Source organism: Notolabrus celidotus, chromosome 12 (genome assembly GCF_009762535.1).
Source record: "Notolabrus celidotus isolate fNotCel1 chromosome 12, fNotCel1.pri, whole genome shotgun sequence".
Taxonomy (NCBI): domain Eukaryota; kingdom Metazoa; phylum Chordata; class Actinopteri; order Labriformes; family Labridae; genus Notolabrus; species Notolabrus celidotus.
This window is the reverse complement of record NC_048283.1, coordinates 18,811,940-18,835,099: the sequence shown is the minus strand read 5'-3', so window position 1 is coordinate 18,835,099 and position 23,160 is coordinate 18,811,940. Positions and strand designations below refer to the sequence as shown.

The 23,160-nt window shown below is 40.6% G+C and overlaps 1 protein-coding gene across 4 annotated transcripts in view; it reads left to right on the top strand.

Moving 5' to 3' along the window:
- The window catches only part of col14a1a (collagen, type XIV, alpha 1a), a 173,862-nt gene that overhangs the window by 35,272 nt on the left and 115,430 nt on the right, over nt 1-23,160 (top strand). For all 4 annotated transcript variants that reach the window (XM_034696948.1, XM_034696946.1, XM_034696947.1 and 1 more), the window contains 2 exons: nt 22,653-22,808; nt 22,958-23,077. In XM_034696948.1, coding sequence (XP_034552839.1) covers nt 22,653-22,808; nt 22,958-23,077 — 276 coding nt within the window. The remainder of the gene's footprint in view (nt 1-22,652; nt 22,809-22,957; nt 23,078-23,160) is intronic.

Sequence of the window (23,160 nt, the reverse complement as noted above, 5' to 3'; positions counted from 1 at the left end):
AGGAAATCAGAGTATTGCACATGTATGTGATGTATCACAGGAGTCTTTAGTGGTTTACAGAGTGATTGTTCATGAGGGATACGGCCTGAGGGAAGAAGCTGCTCCGGTGCTGGGATGTTCTGGTGCTCAAATTAACCTTTATGAACCAAGAAGTCCCATTGAGATTAGACATTTCTTTGACAAGAGAGACATAGCCAAGGTAGCAGCCTCACAGAATAACAAACATGGAAAATTACAGAAACAACACAACATGGGGAAATCACAGTAGTCAACTGTTCTAAAATCTATTCAGTTCACAGTGGGATTTTAAGGAAAACAACCACATGCCTCTGTCACACCATTGATTGTTTTACTCTGAAATTTGTCAAATGATATGAATGTGTCCAGTTTAGCTCTTTTTGAACATTATTCCATGTCCAATGTGCAATATAGGAAAATGTTTCCCTCCGGATCTGTCAAAAAATAAAAGGATTGTAAGTGGTGCCCAGTTGAGCTGGTGAAGAGAAGGGTATGGAGGTAGTTTTTGCTGTGTCATTATGCAGAGAGAAATTGAACAGATACCTGGGCAAGTGGCTACAGCTTTAAATACCTGGACATCTATGCAGGATTGAGATAGTACTCCAAGTATTAAAATCAGAGGTCAAAAATTAAATTCATCAATTGTGTGATCTAGATTTAGCATCACTTATTCACTATCGAACAAAGGATTATATCATTCTGTCAAATCTGTAAGCCATTCATTGTGTGCTTTTTGTAAATTAGTAACATCAGAGAAACATAATTACTGTGAAGCATAATTGCCTTATCTTTATCCTCCCCCAACCAACCTGGAGTAATTACCTTAATACGCCGCCTTTAGAAGTCGAATTGAAAACTTAATACAGAGGCACAGGAAGATGAAGAGATTTTTTTCATTAAACCTACAAAAGAAAGAGAGGTGGGAGAGAGGTTCACATAGGATAGATTATAAAGCTACAGAGAGAGTGAGAAATAATGAACATCTATTGTGAAATAGTGTGTGATCTTGGGATCATTTAAGGTTTATACCTGAACAGGTTAACACTCTGTAAGTGCAGATAGGTTCAACATAATGAGTCCTTAATATTTTGTATTTGTGCTTTATGTCTGCAAGTATGAAGTTTTATTCCCAGTATCTGTTCCTGTTGAAATACAAAATTGCAACCATCCTAGATCAAAATCAATCCAAATGTAGATTCCCATTGTTTGCTTCATTAAAGAAAAGTTGTGTTATTGAGCAGTGTCAGAAATCTGCTTGTGATAAAATCAGGAGAGGTCTACTTGAAAAGCCAGAGTACCCTAACCACTACATTGTGTGCAAAAAAGATAGTATTAGTATTGGATGAAAAAAAGCATTACAGCTGCTTGCCAGCTGAAGTGCCAACAAAGATTGTCATACATTAATTTTCCATTTGTTTCAGTCAGTTTCATCGCTGCCAACACAAGCCTCTGTCCGGGCTCCTTAATCAGCTAGCTGTATTAGAAAATGGTTGTTTCAGTGCTTGAAATTCAAACTTGATTCTAAGTCACAGTCTGATTCGTCACAACATCAACATCTACTCGCTCCAGTTTGGAATGAGACATGGAGACAGAGCAAATACTGTGTAATGCCAGTTCACTCTGGGCCATATGACCTCAGTGCAGGAGGTTGCCATCTTTGTTCGCTAGATTCACTGGATCCACTTTAGTTAATTGCTTACAGAAACTTTCAAAGGTTGCTCTCCTAGAGACAATAAACATTGATTCATACCATCATCAGAACCTTTCTCAATTTGTTTGTTTTTTTATATATATTTTTCTGATTAGTATTTTTAGCCTTGCTAGCATCATGGCAAACAAGATGACAGTGTTGTATGGTTATTCATATCAGTTTGAAAATCATTCACATTAAGCTGGTAATCTCAAAATCAGAATTCAGAATTTGCATCTAATCAATCAGATCAAATCCAGATGTCTAGTTCAACCCCCATCATAGACCCTTTACCTTGGATAAAATGAATGATAGTTGAGGAAAAGCAACAGAGGAGTGATCCCTCTTCCAGGATAGACAAACCTGCAGAGAATCAAAAACCATCCCAAAAACAAACGTACAGTATTTTTAAGTTTCTCAGACTAAAAGATACATGTGAGTATAAAAGCTATGTGAAGAGTATGAATCCAGAAAGTTGATAAGCAACTGTGGGTATCACTTTATGATAAACAACATCTTCACCACCATGATGAACTTAGTAAGGTGGCTGGCCAAACAACCACAGGAGGCAAGCTCAGCGTTCATACAGACAGGACAGAGAGGCAAACACTCTGAGGGGGAGAGACAGGACAATCTACATACCAGAAAAAGAGGGAGAAAAAGAAGAGGCTGAATCACCTAGGGGCTGATAAACCAGATCAAAGTCTGCTTGAGACACCCACAGCTAGGAAAGAGAGATACGGGGCTCAGGACCGCTCATGATCCTGCAAAGAGAAGCCTAGGTGGAAACAGAAGACATAGTTTGGACGCCTTGAGGCAGAAACAAAAAGAGATTGTTAGAAAAATGAAGAAGTGATGAAAAAAAGTTTTCATTGTAACCTCTGACAGGACAGACATGGACTTCATGAAACAGTCTTGATAGACTGAGGTAGGTTCATGCACACATTTAGTGTCGGCTGGAAACACTTTCCTGGTCCCGAGGGGATGAACCAGACAGATGTTTGGGATTCCGTAACCTTTTCTCTGAACCATAAGATTGACATGTAAGCTTTTTAGATTCATGTCTCATCAGCTACTGGAAGTATGTGTTGCAGACATTCATGGTCCCTAGAGGATGCATCCAAATGACCTTATTGATCTGCTGACTTTTTCTCCAGCATCATCATTAAATTCACATTTGTGGTTTTGAGTTAAATGCAAACGTGTGTGTGTTATATTAAACACAGAGAGTTACAGTGGTTTAAAGCAGGACAGTAGTATCCAGTTAGTGATGGCAGGATACCTTATTTATCTCCACTGCCCCAGGCTACTGAGGAAGGTGAACCCATTGAACTGCAGGAGGTGAAGGAAGACAAGGGGAGAGTGAATATTTCAGTATTGCCTATAACCTTTGGACCATGCTGAAGTCTCTCCAGGTTTCCACACAGTGTGGCTTCAGGTCCTACCTATATGATGACACCTGAAGTTTCACAATGTCCTTTTAGATTCAAGTTATTTACAAAAGTTGAACGAAAACTGTGATTTGTGTCAGTCTGTAATCTGTGACATATTATTCCATCCTGGAAGAGGTTGAGCCTTCTGTGGTTTCTCTCATTGTTTTCTCTGGGTAGAAGGTTATTTTGAGTCTGAGGATAGAGGATGCTGCCCTGATTGTCAAGCCTCCTTAAACAAATTTTGATTTGGGATTTGGGATTAGCCTATTTTAATAAAATTGAATTGACAGTGACTTGGAAAAACAATTGGCATTACCATCTCTAGAGCCGTTGCCATCAAAGGGACACTAACAAAGCAGGCAGCCACTTGAACTGACATAATGAAGCCCCATAAATTGGCAACAATGAACCGTACACCTTGGCTCTTTGTTGATTGAAGTTATATTGATATTTTTGTTACATCTGGTTGGAGAAAATCTTATTGGATTTTGATACAAGAATGAGAGATATGTATTTTTTATATTTTTGCAGATTATTGTACATACTCAAATGTGCACAGAAAGACAGGGTAAGACATATCTAAAAGGTTAAAGAATATGTATTTTTTATTTTAACTCTGCGTTGATATGTTAGATAATGTACCATGGAAGGCAATAACAGAAAGCATATTTTGTTTATCTCAGTTTCTCTTTAGTTTGTTCTCCTTCAGATTGCTCAATAAAAAGCGACACTTCACAAATAATCCCTTGTCCTTTACACATAAATGTAATAACAGTTTTCATGTTTCACCATCAGCTTTGTTTTAAAGCGACTGCTTCTGGCTTCATCCATGATTCTTTTGAAGTCAAGTCAGTGAGGAAATCCAGCAGCCAATGACAATAAATACTTTTGTCTTTCTTGTCAAAGCCAGAACAAATCCATTAGCAGCTCTAAGCAAAGACAGTGATATATTTTCATTGGAGAGTTGCCCTAAACAATGTTTTCTCAAAAATAAAAGCCATTATTTGTACAGCTGTATGGTATTAGATCAGAGGACATCTGTGTGTGTGCGTGTGAGTTAGGGTGAGTGTGTGTGTGCATAGTTGTGTTTGTGTGTGTATTAGGTGTGTCCATGACTGTATTTGTGACAAAAGTTGGTCAGTAGCCTCCAGTAGTAAAACAGATGGTTGTCGCCCTGCAGACCGTAAAGATCCTACAGATACTGATATCTCTTATCAAAGCTTAGTGCTGTACTGCTGGAGGGGCCTCAGAAAATAAAACAGGGTTTTTTGTAATAACAGAGAATCTCTGAAATCCTACCTTTCAGAGTAAGTGGTCATTTGAAAAATCTTTCAAAAATGCTTTTAGATTTGATTCATGGAAAAGTAACATTTCTTAACGCATTATAAAACAAGGAGTTTAACCCGGGACTTCGACCAAACCTTGTCCGGTCTGTCATTGATCGGCTGTCTGTCTCCCATCTGCACTCTCTCATCCGTCAACACCTGCTGGTTGCGTTTTCAGAATGCGGCACGGAGCAGGACCACCGGACAGCTGGGGTCATGTGATCAAGGTTTTATCGCGATCATTACTGCATTATTGAATATTCGACTCCTCTCCTCATCCATGTTGTCTTTATTGGCCTCTGAAAACCTCTGACCTGATGACTCCAAGCCTGGCTCCGCTCATTATGACAGTTTGTTGTTGTAGTTTAGTGAAATACGATCTGGTGATAACACTGTTTTATTCTGAAAATTAACCAGATGTTTAATTTCATTTTGGTGACTGACTTCCTGTCCCGCTTGATCTTCTCTGTTGAGATTGATACGTTTTGCTCCGGCATCCGGTAAAAATAGAAGTCTTGCGTATCTGATCCAGGGGGCCCCGGTGTGCCGGATTAGAGACTCAGCCGGAACGCAACGGAGCGGATCCAGTGGGAGTTAACACATGAACTAGATGGAAACCTATCAACTCCAGTGCCATGACAGGTCGGAGATGGACTGGACACAGATTGGGTGGAATTTGACTGTATTTAGATGACAGAAGGAAGGAAGGAGGAAAGCAAGGATAGATGGAAGGAGGAAGGACAGGATTCATGTAACAAAGCAAAGATGGCTGGAAGGAAGAAGGAACATAAGGAGAAGGAAGAAGGAAAGGAAGGGTGGACAGAAGGAATGAAGAAGGAAAGGATAGATGACAGAAGGAAGGAAGAAGGAAAGGAAGGGTAGACAGAAAGAAGAAGGAAAGGAAGGATATGGGAAGGAAGGAAGGAAAGGCGAAGCAAAGGAAGGGTGAAGCGAAGGAAGGATACGGAAAGAGGAAGTAAAAAGGAAAAGAAGGGTAGACTGAAGGAAGAAGAAAGGAAGGAAGAAGGAAAGGAAGGATGGACAGAAGTAAAGAAGTGAATGATTGAAATAGAGATGTCTCCTCCTCAGTTGAACGGTGGTGTTGTGTTGCAGTATTTTCCCTGTGTTACTCACCTTCATTTATATTAGAGTTGCGGAGCTCTGTTAAATGGTCCTGAAGTTTTTCAGATCTTTTTCTGGTTTAAAGAAATTGTCTCTGAGATTTTCACATTATTGCTCTTGAGCCAATATTGCTTCGCCAAATTTGGTAACCCACTAGTGACTGAGCCTGTGGCCTGTTGAGGAAAATCGTTTAATTTGCAGTACAAACTTGGTGTTGTTGACCATATTCAAAGAAGAAATCCCAAGTCGGTTACAGTTTTCCATCTTTGAACATTGGCTGATCTAAGCTTTGCTACAAATGGGCTCCCCTGCTCAGTTTCAGGTGTTGTACTGTGCTTCCTGGTCTTCTATCGTTGCATGTTAACAGTTACTATCATAGAAATATATACGTAGACGCTTCAGTACGTGCTGGACTGTAATCCAGCGTCGCCGCCATATAGGATGGGTGCTCTCACTCTAGGATAGCACCAGAGCCAAAGGGAGTCATCACAGAACCAACAACTATGCCGGTATTTTGTGCAGCCTACGGTTGCAATAACCACCGCAGTATTGAGAGCAGATCACGTGGGATTACCTTTCACAAGTTTTTTCATTTTTTAGATTTTGAAATTTTTTAATGTGTGACTGCGCCCTGTATCATAACTACTTCTCTGCCGTTTGTAACAAACCAAACTGTGTGAAAATCGGGTAAAAATTCAGATTATTGTAGTCGGGCATACACCTTCAGTAGAAATAAATGCACTGGGAGCGTATTGGGCTCCCATCCAAGATGGCGGCACTGCTGATTCGTCAGCTCCAATAGGCAGCGGCAGTCTATGAGGCGTCTATCTATATTATGTCTATGGTTACTATGGTCAAACAAATTATGCAACAATCCCTGACCATAGATGATGAAGATAATCATAAGCATAAATCCTGAAACAAATAAACACTTTTGACAGTTACAATGACAGGAAGGAAAAAAAAAAAAGTTGTTTTTATCTACAAATAATCACCTTAGGTGCCCCCAATGAGAATGAGAATGAAGTTGAGCTCCTCTCTAGCTGTTTATTTCACTTTGATACCGTACCAATCCACTGGGAAATGGTTGACTTGCTTTGTTTTTGCTTTTCTACATGAAGCAAACAAAGCTTCCGAACAACAAACTAAACAAACAAGTGGAAATCACTGAGCAGAACAATAGCAAAAGCCTCCCCTTTCTCTTTGCAATGGTGCCTTCTCTAAATACACATTCCCTAATAGGATGTGAGTGGAGTGTTGCCTTTCTCCCTCTCTGACTGAGGCTTTAAACTGGAGCTCAGACGGGCTGACACACACACATTGAACCCAAGGGACAGGTGGTTAAAGTTGAACCGGAGGCCAATGAGATTCTGTTGACATTCAACTCTCTGATGGTGAAAGAGAGAGAAAGAGTCCTCTAGTATCCATCACATCTGCAGAGGGTAACAAACACGCACCTAGAGAGCAAGGTCTCTGTATTTATAGCCAGCCTTAATTCCTAACATTAGCATTTATTTCAGCTTTGGCAGCGTCTAGCTATGTGTGTGCGTCCCTCGCTCTCCATTTATCACCTTGCTAATTCCCAGCTTTAACATTAATTCTGTCTGAATATCTCAATTTCCTTGTGCCTGTGTGCTATGTGTGCACATCACTATGCATGTCTCCTTAAAGTATTCAATCCCTAGCTTCAAAATGTAGTCAGAGTGATGCTCAGTGGCTGCACAAGATGTCCAAGTTCTGTGGCCAGAGGATGTGTCACTGTTGGCAGACAAGTATCTAAAGAAACCGAGCATAGAGGCCAAAACTGATCCCACAAATGAAAGTAGACGGATACAGTAAAACCATGCAGTCAAGTAAGCACAGGCTGAAAATTACTTTGTGAGTGATGTTTTCAAATCCTTTGAATGCCTCCTAACATTACACCATTTCTTTTCCTTTGTGAGCAGAGGGAGCCGAATATTTATGTCATGGCTAAAAAAGCATGAAATGCTAAAAGAAATGTAAAGGGTTAGGGTTAGGGTGATTGATGTTAGGGTGATGTTGTGGATTTGTTTCACAAATGATGCGAGAAAGCACAGTTTCAGTTTGGGCTGGTGTGTGGTGTGTGAAGGGCAAACTACTGAGAGAGTTTAAAAAAGGTATTTAGAGGAAATAATCAAAACAAAGCCACATGAGAAGAAAGGCAACTAAGTGAAAAGCCAGAAGCTTCCTGAAATGAGCGTTTCATCTCCGTTTGTCTCATCTCACTTAACAGTTTTCTGTCATTGTGAATTGCGGTTTACTTTTTTGTTTTGGATGCACGCCAGATACTGCCTTGTTCCTGTTGATAGAAGTTACAAAATATCATCCTCACACACACGTTGGATCTACTCCAAAATCCCTGACACACACAGATTTTGGAGTTGGTGTGTGTGGTCACTGTGCTAACCAGATTTCTGTCCTTGTCCTCGATTAAGTGAGGGGGGGGGGTTCATGGTTGAGGTGAGCTAATTGTTTGATGGTGGTTAACGTGTGTGTGTGTGTGTGTGGATGTGCTAATGCTAATGGCATTACGGTCATTACGGGCAAGGACTCCTTAAGTGTAGAGGTCAATTAGAACAATTAGCATCCACTTCCCCCCTGATCTTCCCTCTCACCTCTCTCTTCATGGTCACACAATGAACTTAGAGCATGCACACTGTATATACAGATCTGCACTGGAGGTGTGAGCAACGGCAATTTGGCTTTACCTTGACTATTTGAAGAAGCAAGTCCTCTGCAGGTGTACTTCACCCAGAAATAAGAAATGATAACAAACAAATGTTGTAAGGAAGGGCAAAATGCTCTATAGTTCAACTTATATATTCATGTTCATGTTCAGATTGCTTTATTGGCATGAACAGTTTAGTTATTGCCAAAGCGGAGTAAAAAAAACCCTACAACAACAAATATAATAACTTTTACAATACCTATTTTCAACGATTAAACTAACATTTCATTTTTTTGTAATTCAATACAATTTATCTATATATAATCAGTCAATATAACAGTTTATCTATATACACAGTTAATTACAACAAAACAGTTAAATAGTCTACATACAGTATAATACAGGTAAATAAACAGTCGTACATAGTTGATCATTCTAACACAGTTGGGTCAGTGTGCGTCCCTCAGGCTGTGGAAGGACGAGACATACTGAGCTGCTGAAGGAGCTGTTGGTCCTTCACCTGGGAGGACTGACAGCTTCTCCTAAGGAGGTAAAGTCCAGAAGTGTATACGTATATACTCTTAGGGAGGGCATAGTTTTCTTATAGTTGTTGAAGAAATACAACAACCTTTTCCTTCTCTCCTGTCTTTGCTTTAATACATGACAACCATATTTAACATGCCTTATTTTCAGGATTTTCCTCTCTACTTATTTTTTTTAACACCCTGACTTTTCTTCAACTTATTGTATTTTGGAGCTCTCTTTCCTCATCCCATCCCGCTATTTCCTGCCTTCTTTTCTCCACTTTTTGGTTGAGACAGCACATCAGACCTTTGAGCTGCTGTTAGACCACACTTTCTTTCTCATTGCTCAGAAGATGATGGCATCATAACATTTGTGGAATGTGTGCAAGTCATATACAAGCAGCAACCTCGGGTCTCAAAATATGAAGCTTGTGCGGAAGTGTTATAAACTGCAATTCATCAAGGCTTGCTGCAGAAACTCCGGAAACCAAATACACACCAATTAAAAAAAAAAAAATCTTTACAGCAATAATAAACATTTGTACAGCCTGGTTCAAAAAACGGCTTTGGTCTGAAGAGGTCATTTTTCTATCAGCACACTGAGTTTTGACCATTTAAGGACACAACTGACTTGACTGACAGCTGGGAACACTGTAGCTGTAGGCTAGGAGGCTGAAACCCCGCCTCTTTACGTCACACTAGCTCAACAGCAATTAGGTTGAGTTCAACATTTCCAGCATGGTTCCCGCCAACGACTGGCTTCAAAACAGCGCTCAGGAACACATGGGTGACTTCACAGATACTACGTCCATTGTTTATACAGTCAGTGGTCATAACTCAGTTTTGCATACATTTCCATGGTAAATCAATCACTTATGAAAGATTTAGCTGCTCTAAATCCTTCCAACACAGTTCATGACTCCACCACAGTAGTATTTGAAATTAGTGTACCTGAGTTGAAGATTGTAAATAGCTTTCAAACAAGTAGTTTCTTGTGATTGTACGAGACCACCGAAAATATAAAAGATAGAATATAAGACAGAAGAGAGGTGGGCTGGAAGACAACTTGACCCTTCTGCATGACTAATGAGTAAGCCAGTATTTTATTGAACTGTTACACAAAAATCCTTTTACAGAGCCACACCCATTTCTTAAGGTCTTACAATGTGTGCATGGAGCTAAAAAATAACCCGACACGATAAGAGGAACTTAGCTTTCGAAATTGGAATAGTTTAACAAGTGTGTGTGGGTCTGTTTCAGTGTGGATGTGTACACCAGACAGAGATTAGAGGGAGATAAACAAGGCAAACAGAGACAGGTAGAGATGGAGCGACAGACTCAGAGGGACAGACAGACAGGTTAGAGCAGCCATGTGTTGCGTTAAGCATACATAAGGAGTCTGTGTTGTCAGAACGTCTGAGTGATCAGTCTAGCAGAACAAGACGGTGGATTAAAGATCAGGAGGCCAAGCAGGGGAGAGGTCTCTGGTGAAACGACGCAAACCGCCTAAAAACAGCTGTCGGATTACACCTTAAAGCCCCCAAGATTGCACTACTTACACACACACACACATACACTGACACACACACACTCTCCCTCTCACGTAGGCCCACAGGTTTCACAGATGAATATGAATGTTTGTGCCTGGCTGAGTTTGTCTGAGCTGCTCTGAGGGCCACTGAGCAAACGACAGGTGTATCAATCTGCTGCCTGTCTCGTGATTGAATAAGCAAGCCCCCTGTGCCACTAGTGTTTTTCCGGGGAGGAAGAACTTCTGTACCAAAGCTATAACAGCTCTCTGAGGCTCAGGCAGTCTTAAACCTTGAGAATGAAGTTGTGACTTTGAGATCTTTTTTTTTAACCATAGCAGCCACTACAATTATTATATCTCAGAAAAAGAGTCTCCAGACAGTTGATTAGCTGATCTTGGGATGTACATTTTAAGTATTTTCTGTGATCAATTTTTGGAAATGTTAACAATGCACTGTGGTGCAGTGGGTAGCGCTGTTGCCTGACGGCTAGAAAGTTCCTTGTTTGAATCCCGGCCGGGCAGGTGTCTTTCTGTGTGGAGTTTGCATGTTCTCCCCGTGCACGCATGGGTTCTCTCCGGGTACTCTGGCTTCCTCCCACAGACCAACAACATGCTCACCAGGTTGGTTGATCACTCTAAATTGCTGTGAGTGTGTGCGTGAATGGTTGTGTGTCTCTCTGCGTTAGCCCTGTGATAGGCTGGCGCCCTGTCCAGGGTGTACCCTGCCTTCCGCCCGAAGCCCCAACGGGATAAGCGGTCAAGATAATGGATGGGTGGGTTAACGATCAATTATCGATTAATCAATAAAAAACAACATTATTCTAATGTCAAAAACAAGGCCAAATCCATATTTTCCCCCCTAAATTCTATTTTCTACAGCAACAAAATGCATATAACTGACGGTATTAAATACGGTTACATGTTTAACACTGATTATCAACGATCAGGCTCATAAAAATATTCTCTGTGGACTTGGTCTAAGAATGTGAAGGCTCATAATACTAACAGAAAAGTACTTCAGACTCACAGTGTCCAGTTTTCTGCCTACTTGTTCTTATTGAGAAAAATAAACATGTATATTCAATCAGGTGTCAGCCGGGAGAGCAACCGGGTCATAATCAGTCCAGCTGCAGAAAAGCCCAGACGGCTCTGATGTTGCTGGTCTGCAAACATAGCGTACTAGCAATTCCCACCAGTCTGTTGGCTTTGTATCTAAAGGTAGGGAAATGTCCTGTTTAAAGTTCTCAACCTTCGTGTCTGTATTGTACTAGTTTGTCTGTTTGTGCTACAGTAGAAACATGGAGGAACAAGATGGTGGCCCAACATTTTTCAAAAACCATTTTATCTCTTACGCTGTTTGGAGCTTTGGCCCATATCATATCGCTCCATTAATTGTAATAATGAATCAGGTTTCAAGGCATGAGCTACTGCTCATTTTCACAGGATGACATAATGGGGAAAAAACAAAAATGCTGCTAAAGATAGAATCTGTACATCATCAAACACACAGAAGAAAAGCACTGGTGACAGGGGGTCACGCTTTCAAAAAGTCACCTTACATTTCTGAAATGATTGTACTGACATGCTGCACATTATCTTGGCATTATTATTTGAAAAGTCGAGTTGCTTTTGTTCAGAAATAGGAAAGCTGACATCCAACCACTTCATGATTTACCCCCACTGCTCCACCATTGTATCCACAGGGTTGGGTGCAGATTGTGGCATCTCAAAAATGTGTCATTTTCTGGCTAGTTGTGCTTTCAGCACAGTGCTGTGTACATCTGCAGGTAATGAGTTTGTGAGAACATATTATCATCTGGGAGGTAAAGACGATTTCATTTTGGTTTAAAAAGACCAACATTCTGTCTCCTCTTTTTACACATGTGCTTAAACAGATGTAATGGATAGCAAAGCCAGTTTTTCTCTTCAGTGTAGCTTCGTTGTGTCGCTTTAAATGCCCTCCACATTTTCATCTCAGTTTGGTAAAGCACTTAGCAGGCACACCTACACACAAGCAGAAGAGGTGAAGGGAGCAGACTATATTGATTTAAAGTGGGCATTTTCTCCACATATACAGGAAATTGCTTATGTTGAAACATTGGGTTCTACATGATAAAGAGCAGGCCGAGGAAATGGATCCTATTACTATTCATCAGAAATGATAAATTGAGAAAACATCTCCCAGGGGTGACCATAAAAGAGGCTGTTCACCTACTGTATAAAATCATTTCATCATTCCTCTGAAGTGTATATTAATACAGAGCGGATTAATACATCAAAATCTAACATTTCATCTCAAGTTAAACTGTTTGGGAATGATCATTCACTTATTTTGTGATCAATTAGCCTCCTCGTGTAGGTGAAGAGCTCCTCTAAAAGCTGATTCATGCAGGAATCAAACTTACTCTGTGAGAAAAAAGGAAATGTTCTCACTGATGGGAGGACTGTCGCTGCTACTTTTCATCTATCAGCATGTCAGTCACAGTTCTCAGTGTTAATTCCAGACACTGAAACACAATCAGAGTGGCAGGGGAAATAAAACTTAACTAAAGGGAGATTGAAATGACAGCACACTCCACTGATCCCTGGCTAAGTAGGGGTCAGCAATAAATCAAGGCCGGCACGGAGAGGGCTGCTGTTAATGAGAACAGAGAGCGATAAAGCGGAGGAAGAAACAGAGGGTGGAAAAGTTTTCCGAGCTAGATAAGTTTGTGCATTTTGAAGATGTGATGCGTGACTCTCTGCATTAACTTGTCTGTGTGTGTACTGTGTATTATGCATATGTTATTCTCCTGACTGCGCATACCTGAGCTGAGTGTGTGTGTGAAGCCTCCTGGGAGTACAAGAGTACAAAACAATCTGCTTTGCTTTCATTAATCTAGACTGCTTTGTGGATTAGTGGAGTAGATTTGTGGAGTAGATTTAAGTGCATGAGTTTGAACCATAGACTGTATAAAATATGGACGTAGGATCCGTGACGTCACCCATCTGTTTCTGAAGCGCTGTTTTGAGGCCAATTGGCGGCGGCAGCCATATTGCTGCTGTCAAGCAATAGTGACGTAAAGAGGCAGAGTTTTAGCCTCCTTGCCAACAGCAACAGTGTTCCCACCTGTCAATCAAGTCAGCTGTGCCTCTCATTGGAAGACTTGTAATCTCAATATCTTTGAAAGTACATCGTTAGAAAAAAATTCACCCCCCGTACAGTGTGTGCTGATTGAGAAATTAGCTATCCAGACTATACTTGATTTTTGTACCAGGCTGTAAACATGTTTATTTCTGCTGTAAAGATCGTCTTTTTCCCATTCATGTGTATGTGACTTCTGGTACTTCCAGAGCCAGCCTCAAGCAGATCCTGGATGAACTGCAGTTTTTAGCACTTCTGCATTGGACTCATATTTTTAGACCAGAGGTTTCCGCTTGGTTTGAACCCTATTTAATTAGCGGCCCGAAAGCAACCCTTGAGTGGCCCGAAAGCAACTGTAATGTAAAATTTAAAGAAGCAGTATTTCAGCATAGGTTTTGTTTCAGTTCTGCTCTTTTATTGTGTTTATGCCCTTTTGGATGTGGCAATACGTTAATAAACATCCAGTGTTTTTGTTATCTTATCTATCTGTTTTTCTTTTAAATGGTTAACTTTGCTCACTGTATGCTAAAAACGTCCGGCCCAGCTCATGTCCTTAGTCTGAAAATCCGGCCCGACCAAATATTTAATTGAATAGCCCTGCCTTACATGCTTCTTCTGTGTCCTGATACAAGTGTAAATACTGCAAACTGCTACTTATACTACTTGTTTTCTCTCTTCAAGCTCCCAGCTTTGTCCCACGCCTCTGTCAATGTCTTTGTGGCTTCATGTCTGTCTTAGCTCTGCTAGATGTTGCAGCCCGCCAACAGTGCTTTCCATTGTTGCACTCACAGTTTTAATACCCATTTCTCAACTCCCACACAAGCTAATTCAATTGTCAAGGAGCCACATATTTTTTCCCACAGCAGTGCAGACTGCTCTGTGGGTGGAGTTGTAAAATGTGGTGGCTTTCTCCCTCTCTCATAGACACCAGGTGGACAGTCTGCTTATCACATGCTTGCATGCTAATTATTGTTGGTTCTGGTCCAGTTGTGCGTCTGCCTGCATTTAAATAGTTTCTGTGATGGCAGCATCTTTGCTAATCTTGTGCTTCTATGCAAATAAGGGTTTGATCTGGTTCAGCCAACCTCACTGTGCACAATGAAATAATACACACACACACACACACACACACACACACACACACACACACACACACACACACACACACACACACACACACACACACACACACACACACACATCTGCAAACTCAGTTGCTGGAGTTTCAGGTTTGTCATATTCATGCTGTCACACTGTCATGATTCACTAGGAACTTAAACTAAAAGAAGCCATCACTAAAACATTAGTAACATTTTAACCCACATTTTTAAATGTGCAGCTGAAGCATTCCACAGCATTTTTCTATGTGCTTAAAGGGATATTTCAGTTTTTTTGGAGTGGGGTTGTATGAGTTACATTACACTAGTACTCCTGCTAGCCACAATGTGTGCCGGTGAGCTCTTCCCTTTTAATGAGAAAATTCCCAGATGACCGGCAGGCAAGCTAGGCTACAATTCTCTGCGGACGGGGATACCTCTTTCACGTAATTTCGCTAAAGTTAAGAAAATATGGTCCAGGCACTCATCACAGTGCAAATGCATGCACCAGTTGAAAAAATTGAAGCTATATTCAGTTTGCCATCAGAAACCTCCTTTGTTTTGGCACTATTTTCGGACACACCTCGCAGACCGGTGTTCTTCCGCTGCATGAGCACGGATACACGCCGATCAGCTGTTTGCATCAACAAGCACGTAGCAGGATCAAGTAGCTGTATCGGTCTTTAGAATGAATTCAACTCACTTTTCTGCAAATTTAAAAGATGGTACGTACTTGTCTTTATCTCGGCTGTTCAAACAAGCAAACCTCCTGCAAGGCAGGGAACTCTGGATGACGAGTGATGCAGACTAGAGTCGTATGTGAGCCGCTGGTATCCTCTGATTCAGAAAGGTCCTGAAGTATTGTTGTCACTAACTCCCACTCCTGATAGCAGAAGCTCCCTGGGTTCATTGGCATGGGCTCACAGTTTACACACCGGCACATACAGGCAACGTGGGATCTCTCTGGCTCATTGTGGCTAGCAGGAGCACTAGTGTAATGTAATTCATACGACCCCACTTCAAAAAACTGAAATATCCCTTTAACATCACATGAAAATAGTTCACAGACACACTGTGCTACTGCCATATTGCAGCTACACCAGCCACATGTAGTTATATTGTTTCACCTGTTTGGTAAGCATCAGCTGTTTTCATGCTCAATTACTGAACATAATTGAAATAGATAAGGACCCAAAACATTTGCACTGAAAACCTTTGTTCAATTAAAACACTTGGCGAGTAAGAAAAGCTGGAATCATAAATTGTGGGTTTGGGCTCCAATAGCATGCTGAGATGTAATATGAGACAAGACAACCAGCTGAGCTCCTCTGCAGTACTGTAGTTGTACTTCTGTCATCCTCAGTATTTTAATCATTCCTTGGAGATACAAAAAAGAAGTTCTATCCCAGGTACATTTTATCATGACTTGTACACCTTGTTCAAATATGTTGAAATCTAGATTTCGTTGTCAAACAGAATCTGTCTCTCAGTCACATTTATTGACGTGTAAGATTGATGAGTGCAGAGAGGCAGAAAAGAACAGGAGTAACCCTCACTCAACTAAGAAAAGACTTGGCACCACACAATCTGTCAATAAACCTGTGGCACATCATCAAACCCAAACACAATATTTATCCTCCTTGCCAGTTTCTCTCTCTCATCCTGCTTTAGCTCTGCTTGTTCCCTGGCTTCTTTTCACGCCTTTTCTCCGTCATGTGGCACACAGACACAGGGCCCCACTGTTCCCCCCCTTGTTAATGCACTTTGACCCACAACGAAGGCGTCAGACGGGAGGGGAAAAATGGGCAAAGAGGTAGAGAAGAGGAAAGAAAGATGAAGGCAGATGGTGCTTGGAAGAATTAGAGGGACCTTCGATAAGACTGTTATTGTCTAGCACTCAGGCAGAGAGTAGAGAAGAGAGAGACAGTAACAACTACACTACTATGGATAACGAGGCACTGCCTGCAACACAGAAACAACATTTTGTGCTTCCTTAGATTGTGTGTAGGACAAAGTACACATGGCTATTATTTTCTTTCCTTATGTCTCCTTTTTTACTTTATTCTTTGTATCGAGTGTGATTCACACTTGCTTGCAACATGATTGCTGAAGTAATTTTGTCAGGATTGTGGGTTATTTTCCAAAACACTGAGCGGAACAAAAGAATCCAAAAACGTGTCAGTTGATGACTGTACGATTGATGACTGTATGATACTGAAATAGAAGGTGTTGTGTAAGACATTTGACACCAAGTGTTGTTTAATCCTACCCAAGTTTTAAAGCTAGTTTGACTTGAGGCATAGATAACGACACAACATAGAAATAAAGATTCAAAATTCAAGAAAGCTTTATTGCCAAGTGAGCTCGCACACACAAGGAATTTGACGTGGCAAATGGAACACTGGTACTAAACAACAAGACAGTAAGGACACAACAAGACAGTAAGGGCAATAAATATATAAACCTAAACACAAATCCAAAAATTCAAAATAAAAATAGAAATACTATCTGTACAAAGAAAGGTATAGAAGTACTTTTAAAGACATGAAATAAGTTAAAATTAGACTAAGCCAGAGTGCACATCACAACAACAACAACGTAAATCATTCCTCAAAGAATTGTTAAAATGATGAAAGATGTGCAGTTTTTCTTAAACTGGACTCTAATTTAAAACAGAGGCAGTTTTAACTGAAAGCCTTGATTGAAATTCAGTGTTAATAAATAAAATAAAATTAGCACCCGTTCTTAAAGGTGACATATCATGCAAAATTGACTTTTTAATGGTTCTTTACCTGAAATATGTGTCCCTGGCATGTCTACAAACCCCCCGAGAATGAAAAAAATCCATTCTGCCCCTGTTTTGATTTCTACACCTTTCTGTAAATGTGTGTGAAACGAGCCGTTTCAGACTTCCGTGTTTTTGTTACGTAACAACAATATCCGGTCTGTCACGGAGTCAGAGCTCGGAGCTTGTTCAGCCCATAGACTGTATAAAATAATACTGAATCCCTCCCCCGTTTTTCGGTTTAACTCCCCACGTCTGCAGATTTGAAGATCTAGTGGATGATTTTTATTTATCATGGATAAGTGCTAGCGCTAATTGGCATAGCCACATAGCTACATGTTCGTAGCTGTAGCTGTAGCTGTAGCTGTAGCTGTAGCTGTAGCTGTAGCTGTAGCTGTGTACCAAGACACACATCGACATACTGACAAATAAAACAACAAGAAACACAGAATCTGTGACCAATCCTTCAGAAAAGGTCCCGCTGCCTTTCTGGCAGAGGTCGGTTTTACTCCCCACGTCTGCAGATTTGAAGATCTAGTGGATGATTTTTATTTGTCATGGATAAGTGCTAGCGCTAGTTAGCATAGCCACATAGCTACATGTTCGTAGCTGTGTACCAAGACACACGTCTACATACTGATAAATAAAACAACAAGAAACACTAAATCTATGACCAATCGTTCAGAAAGGTCCTGCTACAGGCGCCTCTCCGTCAGGATCAGATTCAGAGGGTTGAAGTAACGCGATCTCTGAGCAGCCGTGTATATTCAGCCAACATGTAAACATTAGATCAACGTGCTGGAGAGCTGAGGCACATCCACTTCCGGAGGGGGCGTGGTCAGAGGGAAAACAGAGTGTTCTGATGAGGAATGAAGAAGAGGACTTTTCAGGCATGCCAAAATCTGATTTCAAAGTGTTTTTTTGAGCATAAACTTTAAAGACATGTTTTGGGGACCTCTTAGACCAATATATATTGATGAAAAAAGCGTGATATGTCCCCTTTAATCTTCACTCCACAACTGATAGTGGCTTCATTGTCTTGGACCATTTAGTGCCACTATCCCTGTCCAGCTGTGACACTACCTAGTAGAATGAACAAATCACACAAACAGATTGGAATAAGTGTTTTATAGCTTCATAGACATCTTTCATTAAACCCAGTAAATTGGTGGGTGACAACTGCCCAGTTGACAAAATCATTAAAAAAAAAAAAGGGAAAAGAAATCAAACCCTCCAGTAAGTAAGACTTTGCAAAGACTTCCATTTTTATGATCCTAAACTGAGCATGATGCAATAAACAGGCAAACACACAACCTGGAGCAAATGAGAAAAACAGAAAACTCAAGCAGTCATGTTCACTGGATTATCGTTTTTGGCAATTATGTTTGTCTTTTCCCGAGCTATATACAAACGAATAGCAGCAAATGATTTTTCTTGGATAATCACCCCCGATATACAACTTAACTTTTTACAGCCTTCAGCTGGGGTAATGTAAAGGAGAAGGACGTCTCTGATTATTGCTTTGGAAGTAAAACAGCAGTGTCATGTCTGGTTGAAGGACGTTCTCACGCCCAGCAATGAGCCAGGAAATGACCAGAGATCTGTAATTAGCTTTATTACGACCCTCTAATACTCTGTTTACATCTCCTTCATCTCTTTTGATGATGGCTTTTCATGTTGCACTGTACCCCGCTTTTTGTTTCTGACTCTTTCTATCAGATCCTCGCCTTCTTTTTTACTCAAGAGTCAACAGCAGTAACTATACAGTAGATACCAACACCCTCTTCACTGTCTCTCAGTCTTAATCATGAAAGAGCTCCTCAGTTGATCTGTGTGGTTGTGTACAGCTTCCACTTCTATTGAAGCAGTCTTTCTGGTGCCCAGTAATGGTTCTTCCTTTCTCCTCTTTAACCTCAGAGTTTCTTTAAAGGTCATGCTTGTTTGTTTGGTTAGAAGAAGAACTCTACCAAGAACTATGTTTTCACTTTTGGCCTCACAGCCTTTTGCCATTTAGCTGAAATGCTCGAGTTAAGCTACAACTCCTCTTATCTCCTCTCTTTTCAGAAGCAATAAGGACCTCTGTGACCAATATGTACCTGAACTATTCATATAATCTTCTTGGCAAACATTACTTGAAGAGTATTTTTGAACACCATCTCAATCTTTCATGTTTTGCATTTGCAAACCAAAAATTGTCATCAGCTATCTCTTAACCTCGCTGTCCTCTTTTCTCTCCTCCGTCTGCCGTCTGCAGCAGATGGATGGTTCAAACAGTCACTCAGACACAGACAGCAGACAGAAGGCTCCGTCTGGAAAATCACTTCTTGAAAAGAATACCTGCGTGGCTCATCGTTTTTTTCTTTTTTTCTTTCGATTCAATCTTCAGATAGTGCTGTCCTGGATAGAGGCACAAACAGCACAGTTGATACAGTGAATGATACACAGATTTATTTCTGGGAAATACAAAAAGATTGTTTTCCTAAACACAGTTGTCACTGCCTTTTTAATGTTCCTTTTAATCTGGTGTTGTTTTGGGCCACCAGCCACCTGTTCGTGTTAACATCAATCATTCATGATAGTGTGGATTTCTGACAGATACAAGGCGAAATACGAGGAATACTAGGAGGTGAAAATCCCCTTATAATATTCATAATAGTCCAGTGAAGCTACATTACTTAAAGAGGGGGGTAACACGATATAAGCTTCATGTATCAAACGTACAGTATATACCACAGGATTACATGTGTTTAAGAGTTAACTGAGAAATTAATAATACATAATAATTTATATTTTAGTTATAACGCACTTTACATTCAGAACATATCCCAAAGTGCAACATGACACATCAATAAAACAGCAAAAATAAAAACAGATAATAAGAACAAAAATTGGAAACACTTGTTAAAAACAGTGCGGTTAAATAAAACAGATAAAAGCTGGAAGGGAGATCAGGCAAAAACTAGGGAAATGCCCTCCGTAAAAGAAAAGTCTTGAGTTCCATTTTGAAGGAGTCACTATTCTGTGGTGCACTCAGATGGTCGGGGAGGGCATCCACAGACGCGGGGCAGCAGAGTAGAAGACCCGGTCTCCCATAGTGCAGAGTTTGGTTCAGGACAATGGAGGCTGTTGGTGTTGGTGGAGCGGAGGGTTCTTTATGATGGTCTGTGGGTTTAAAGGTGACATATCATGCAAAATTGACTTTTTAATGGTTCTCTACCTGAAATATGTGTCCCTGGCATGTCTACAACCCCCCCCCCCCGAGAATGAAAAAAATCCATTCTGCCCCTGTTTTGATTTCTACACCTTTCTGTAAATGTGTGTGAAACGAGCCGTTTCAGACTTCCGTGTTTTTGTTACGTAACAACAATATCCGGTCTGTCAAGGAGTCAGAGCTCGGAGCTTGTTCAGCCCATAGACTGTATAAAATAATACTGAATCCCTCCCCCGTTTTTCATTCCCTGCACAAATGTGTGCTAACAAGGAGCTTAGGAGGGAGGTATGCTAGTTGTAGGCTGTCTTAATAAACACAGAGGTCGGTTTTACTCTCCACGTCTGCAGATTTGAAGATCTAGTGGATGATTTTTATTTGTCATAGATAAGTGCTAGCGCTAATTAGCATAGCTACATGTTCATAGCTGTAGCTGTGTACCAAGACACACGTCGACATACTGACAAATAAAACAACAAGAAACACAGAATCTGTGACCAATCCTTCAGAAAGGTCCTGCTGCCTTTCTGGTAGAGGTCGGTATTACTCCCCACGTCTGCAGATTTGAAGATCTAGTGGATGATTTTTATTTATCATGGATAAGTGCTAGCGCTAGTTAGCATAGCCACATAGCTACATGCTCGTAGCTGTGTACCAAGACACACCTCGACATACTGATAAATTAAACAACAAGAAACACTAAATCTGTGACCAATCCTTCAGAAAGGTCCTGCTACAGGCGCCTCTCCGTCAGGATCAGATTCTGGATCAGATTCAGAGGGTTGAAGTAACGCGATCTCTGAGCAGCCGTGTACATTCAGCCAACATGTAAACATTAGATCAACGTGCTGGAGAGCCGAGGCACATCCACTTCCAGAGGGGGCGTGGACAGAGGGAAAACAGAGTGTTCTGAGGAGGACTGAAGAAGAGGGATTTTCAGGCAGACCAAAATCTGATTTCAAAGTGTTTTTTTGAGCATAAACTTTAAAGACATGTTTTGGGGACCTCTTAGACCAATATATATTGATGAAAAAAGCGTGATATGTCACCTTTAAGATTTCTTTTAGATAGGTGGGGGCATTTCCATGAATTTTGGAGATTTTGGAGCCAGGGAAGTGATTGCAGGATGGGTGTGATATGGTGATGTTTGCAGGATCAGGATCCTAGCTGCGCAGTTCTGGATGTACTGAAGTGCGTTACAGTAGTATTGATCCTTTTCCTCTTGTGTCCTGTTGCAGATGTAAGGCTTCTGTGTACAGTTCGGATTGATAGATAATATACCCTCCAACAGCAGTTTCCACTCTGATATCTTCATCCTAATCTTTAAACATACAGCATAAAAAATTCAAAGTAATAATTCACATTTCCTACAGTCAGCACTCCCTTTTATTGCTTTTCTCTATTAAGACACAAATATCTGACCTTATCAGCATGTTCTTTAAGTGAATGTATTCTTTTATAGGAAATCATACACTGCAGGATGACAAGATAAGCAGTTATGTAATTATGATAAATGAACCAATAAAAGTGTGTGTGGGTGTGTGAGACTGCACCCACAATATTGACCCATATCCAATATCTCACTATTAGTCTCAGGTGGGAGGAATCTTCTGTAGTTTTCCCTTTAAATGTCATTTGAATGCAGAGTGAGTCTGCTTTCCCGTAGAGGCTTTTGCGAGTAAGAAGATGTTGGGAAAGCTACTGAATAAAAAACACCAGTGAGTTCAAAGGAAGATAATGAATTGCTTTTTTTACACCATGAGTTTATGTAGGATGCGTGTTGGAAACTAGCAGATGATTAAGACTAGATTTTGTATTTGTATTGGTTTCATGTGAAATACAAATCATTATACTGAATGCAAAGACAGTAATTTGTATATGTTGGATATATATGTCCAGATTTCTGTTTGTGAATGATATTTGTCTTATAAAATAAAGTCTACCACAAACCTGCACATTTTGGAAGTCATTTATTGTGTTGTCTGAACATTGGCTGAGATCTGCGCATCAAAAGCTTTGGAATGACCTGGTTATTAGTCCTCTATTTTGTACCTGTCTGTGGTCATATTGACTTCATATCAGTTTTCTCTTCTCTCCTTCTTTCAGTCGATCAGTTTGTGTGCCGCACCGAGGCCATTGCAGACATCGTGATCCTGGTGGACGGCTCCTGGAGTATTGGTCGATTAAACTTCCGTCTGGTCCGCATGTTCTTGGAAAACCTTGTGAATGCCTTTGATGTTGGCATAGATAAGACAAGGATAGGTAGGTCACTGCTACTTGAATAGATGGGTAACACTGAGTATAAATAAAGACGTCTGATGTTTGTGATTGTCTTGCTTCCTTAATTAAGGCAGCATTAGGGGATCAGTTCTCCAAGCAAATAACAAGTTTGTGTAATTGTGTGATTGTAGGTCTGGCTCAGTACAGTGGTGATCCCAGGATGGAGTGGCATCTAAATGCTTTCTCTACTAAAGAGGCTGTCATTGATGCTGTCAAGAACCTGCCCTACAAAGGAGGAAACACGCTCACAGGTGCTGGATTTCACCGACACAGCATGTCTTTTTCACACTGATAATTGAAATTTTTATTGTCTTTCTTTTGGTTTAATTATCCT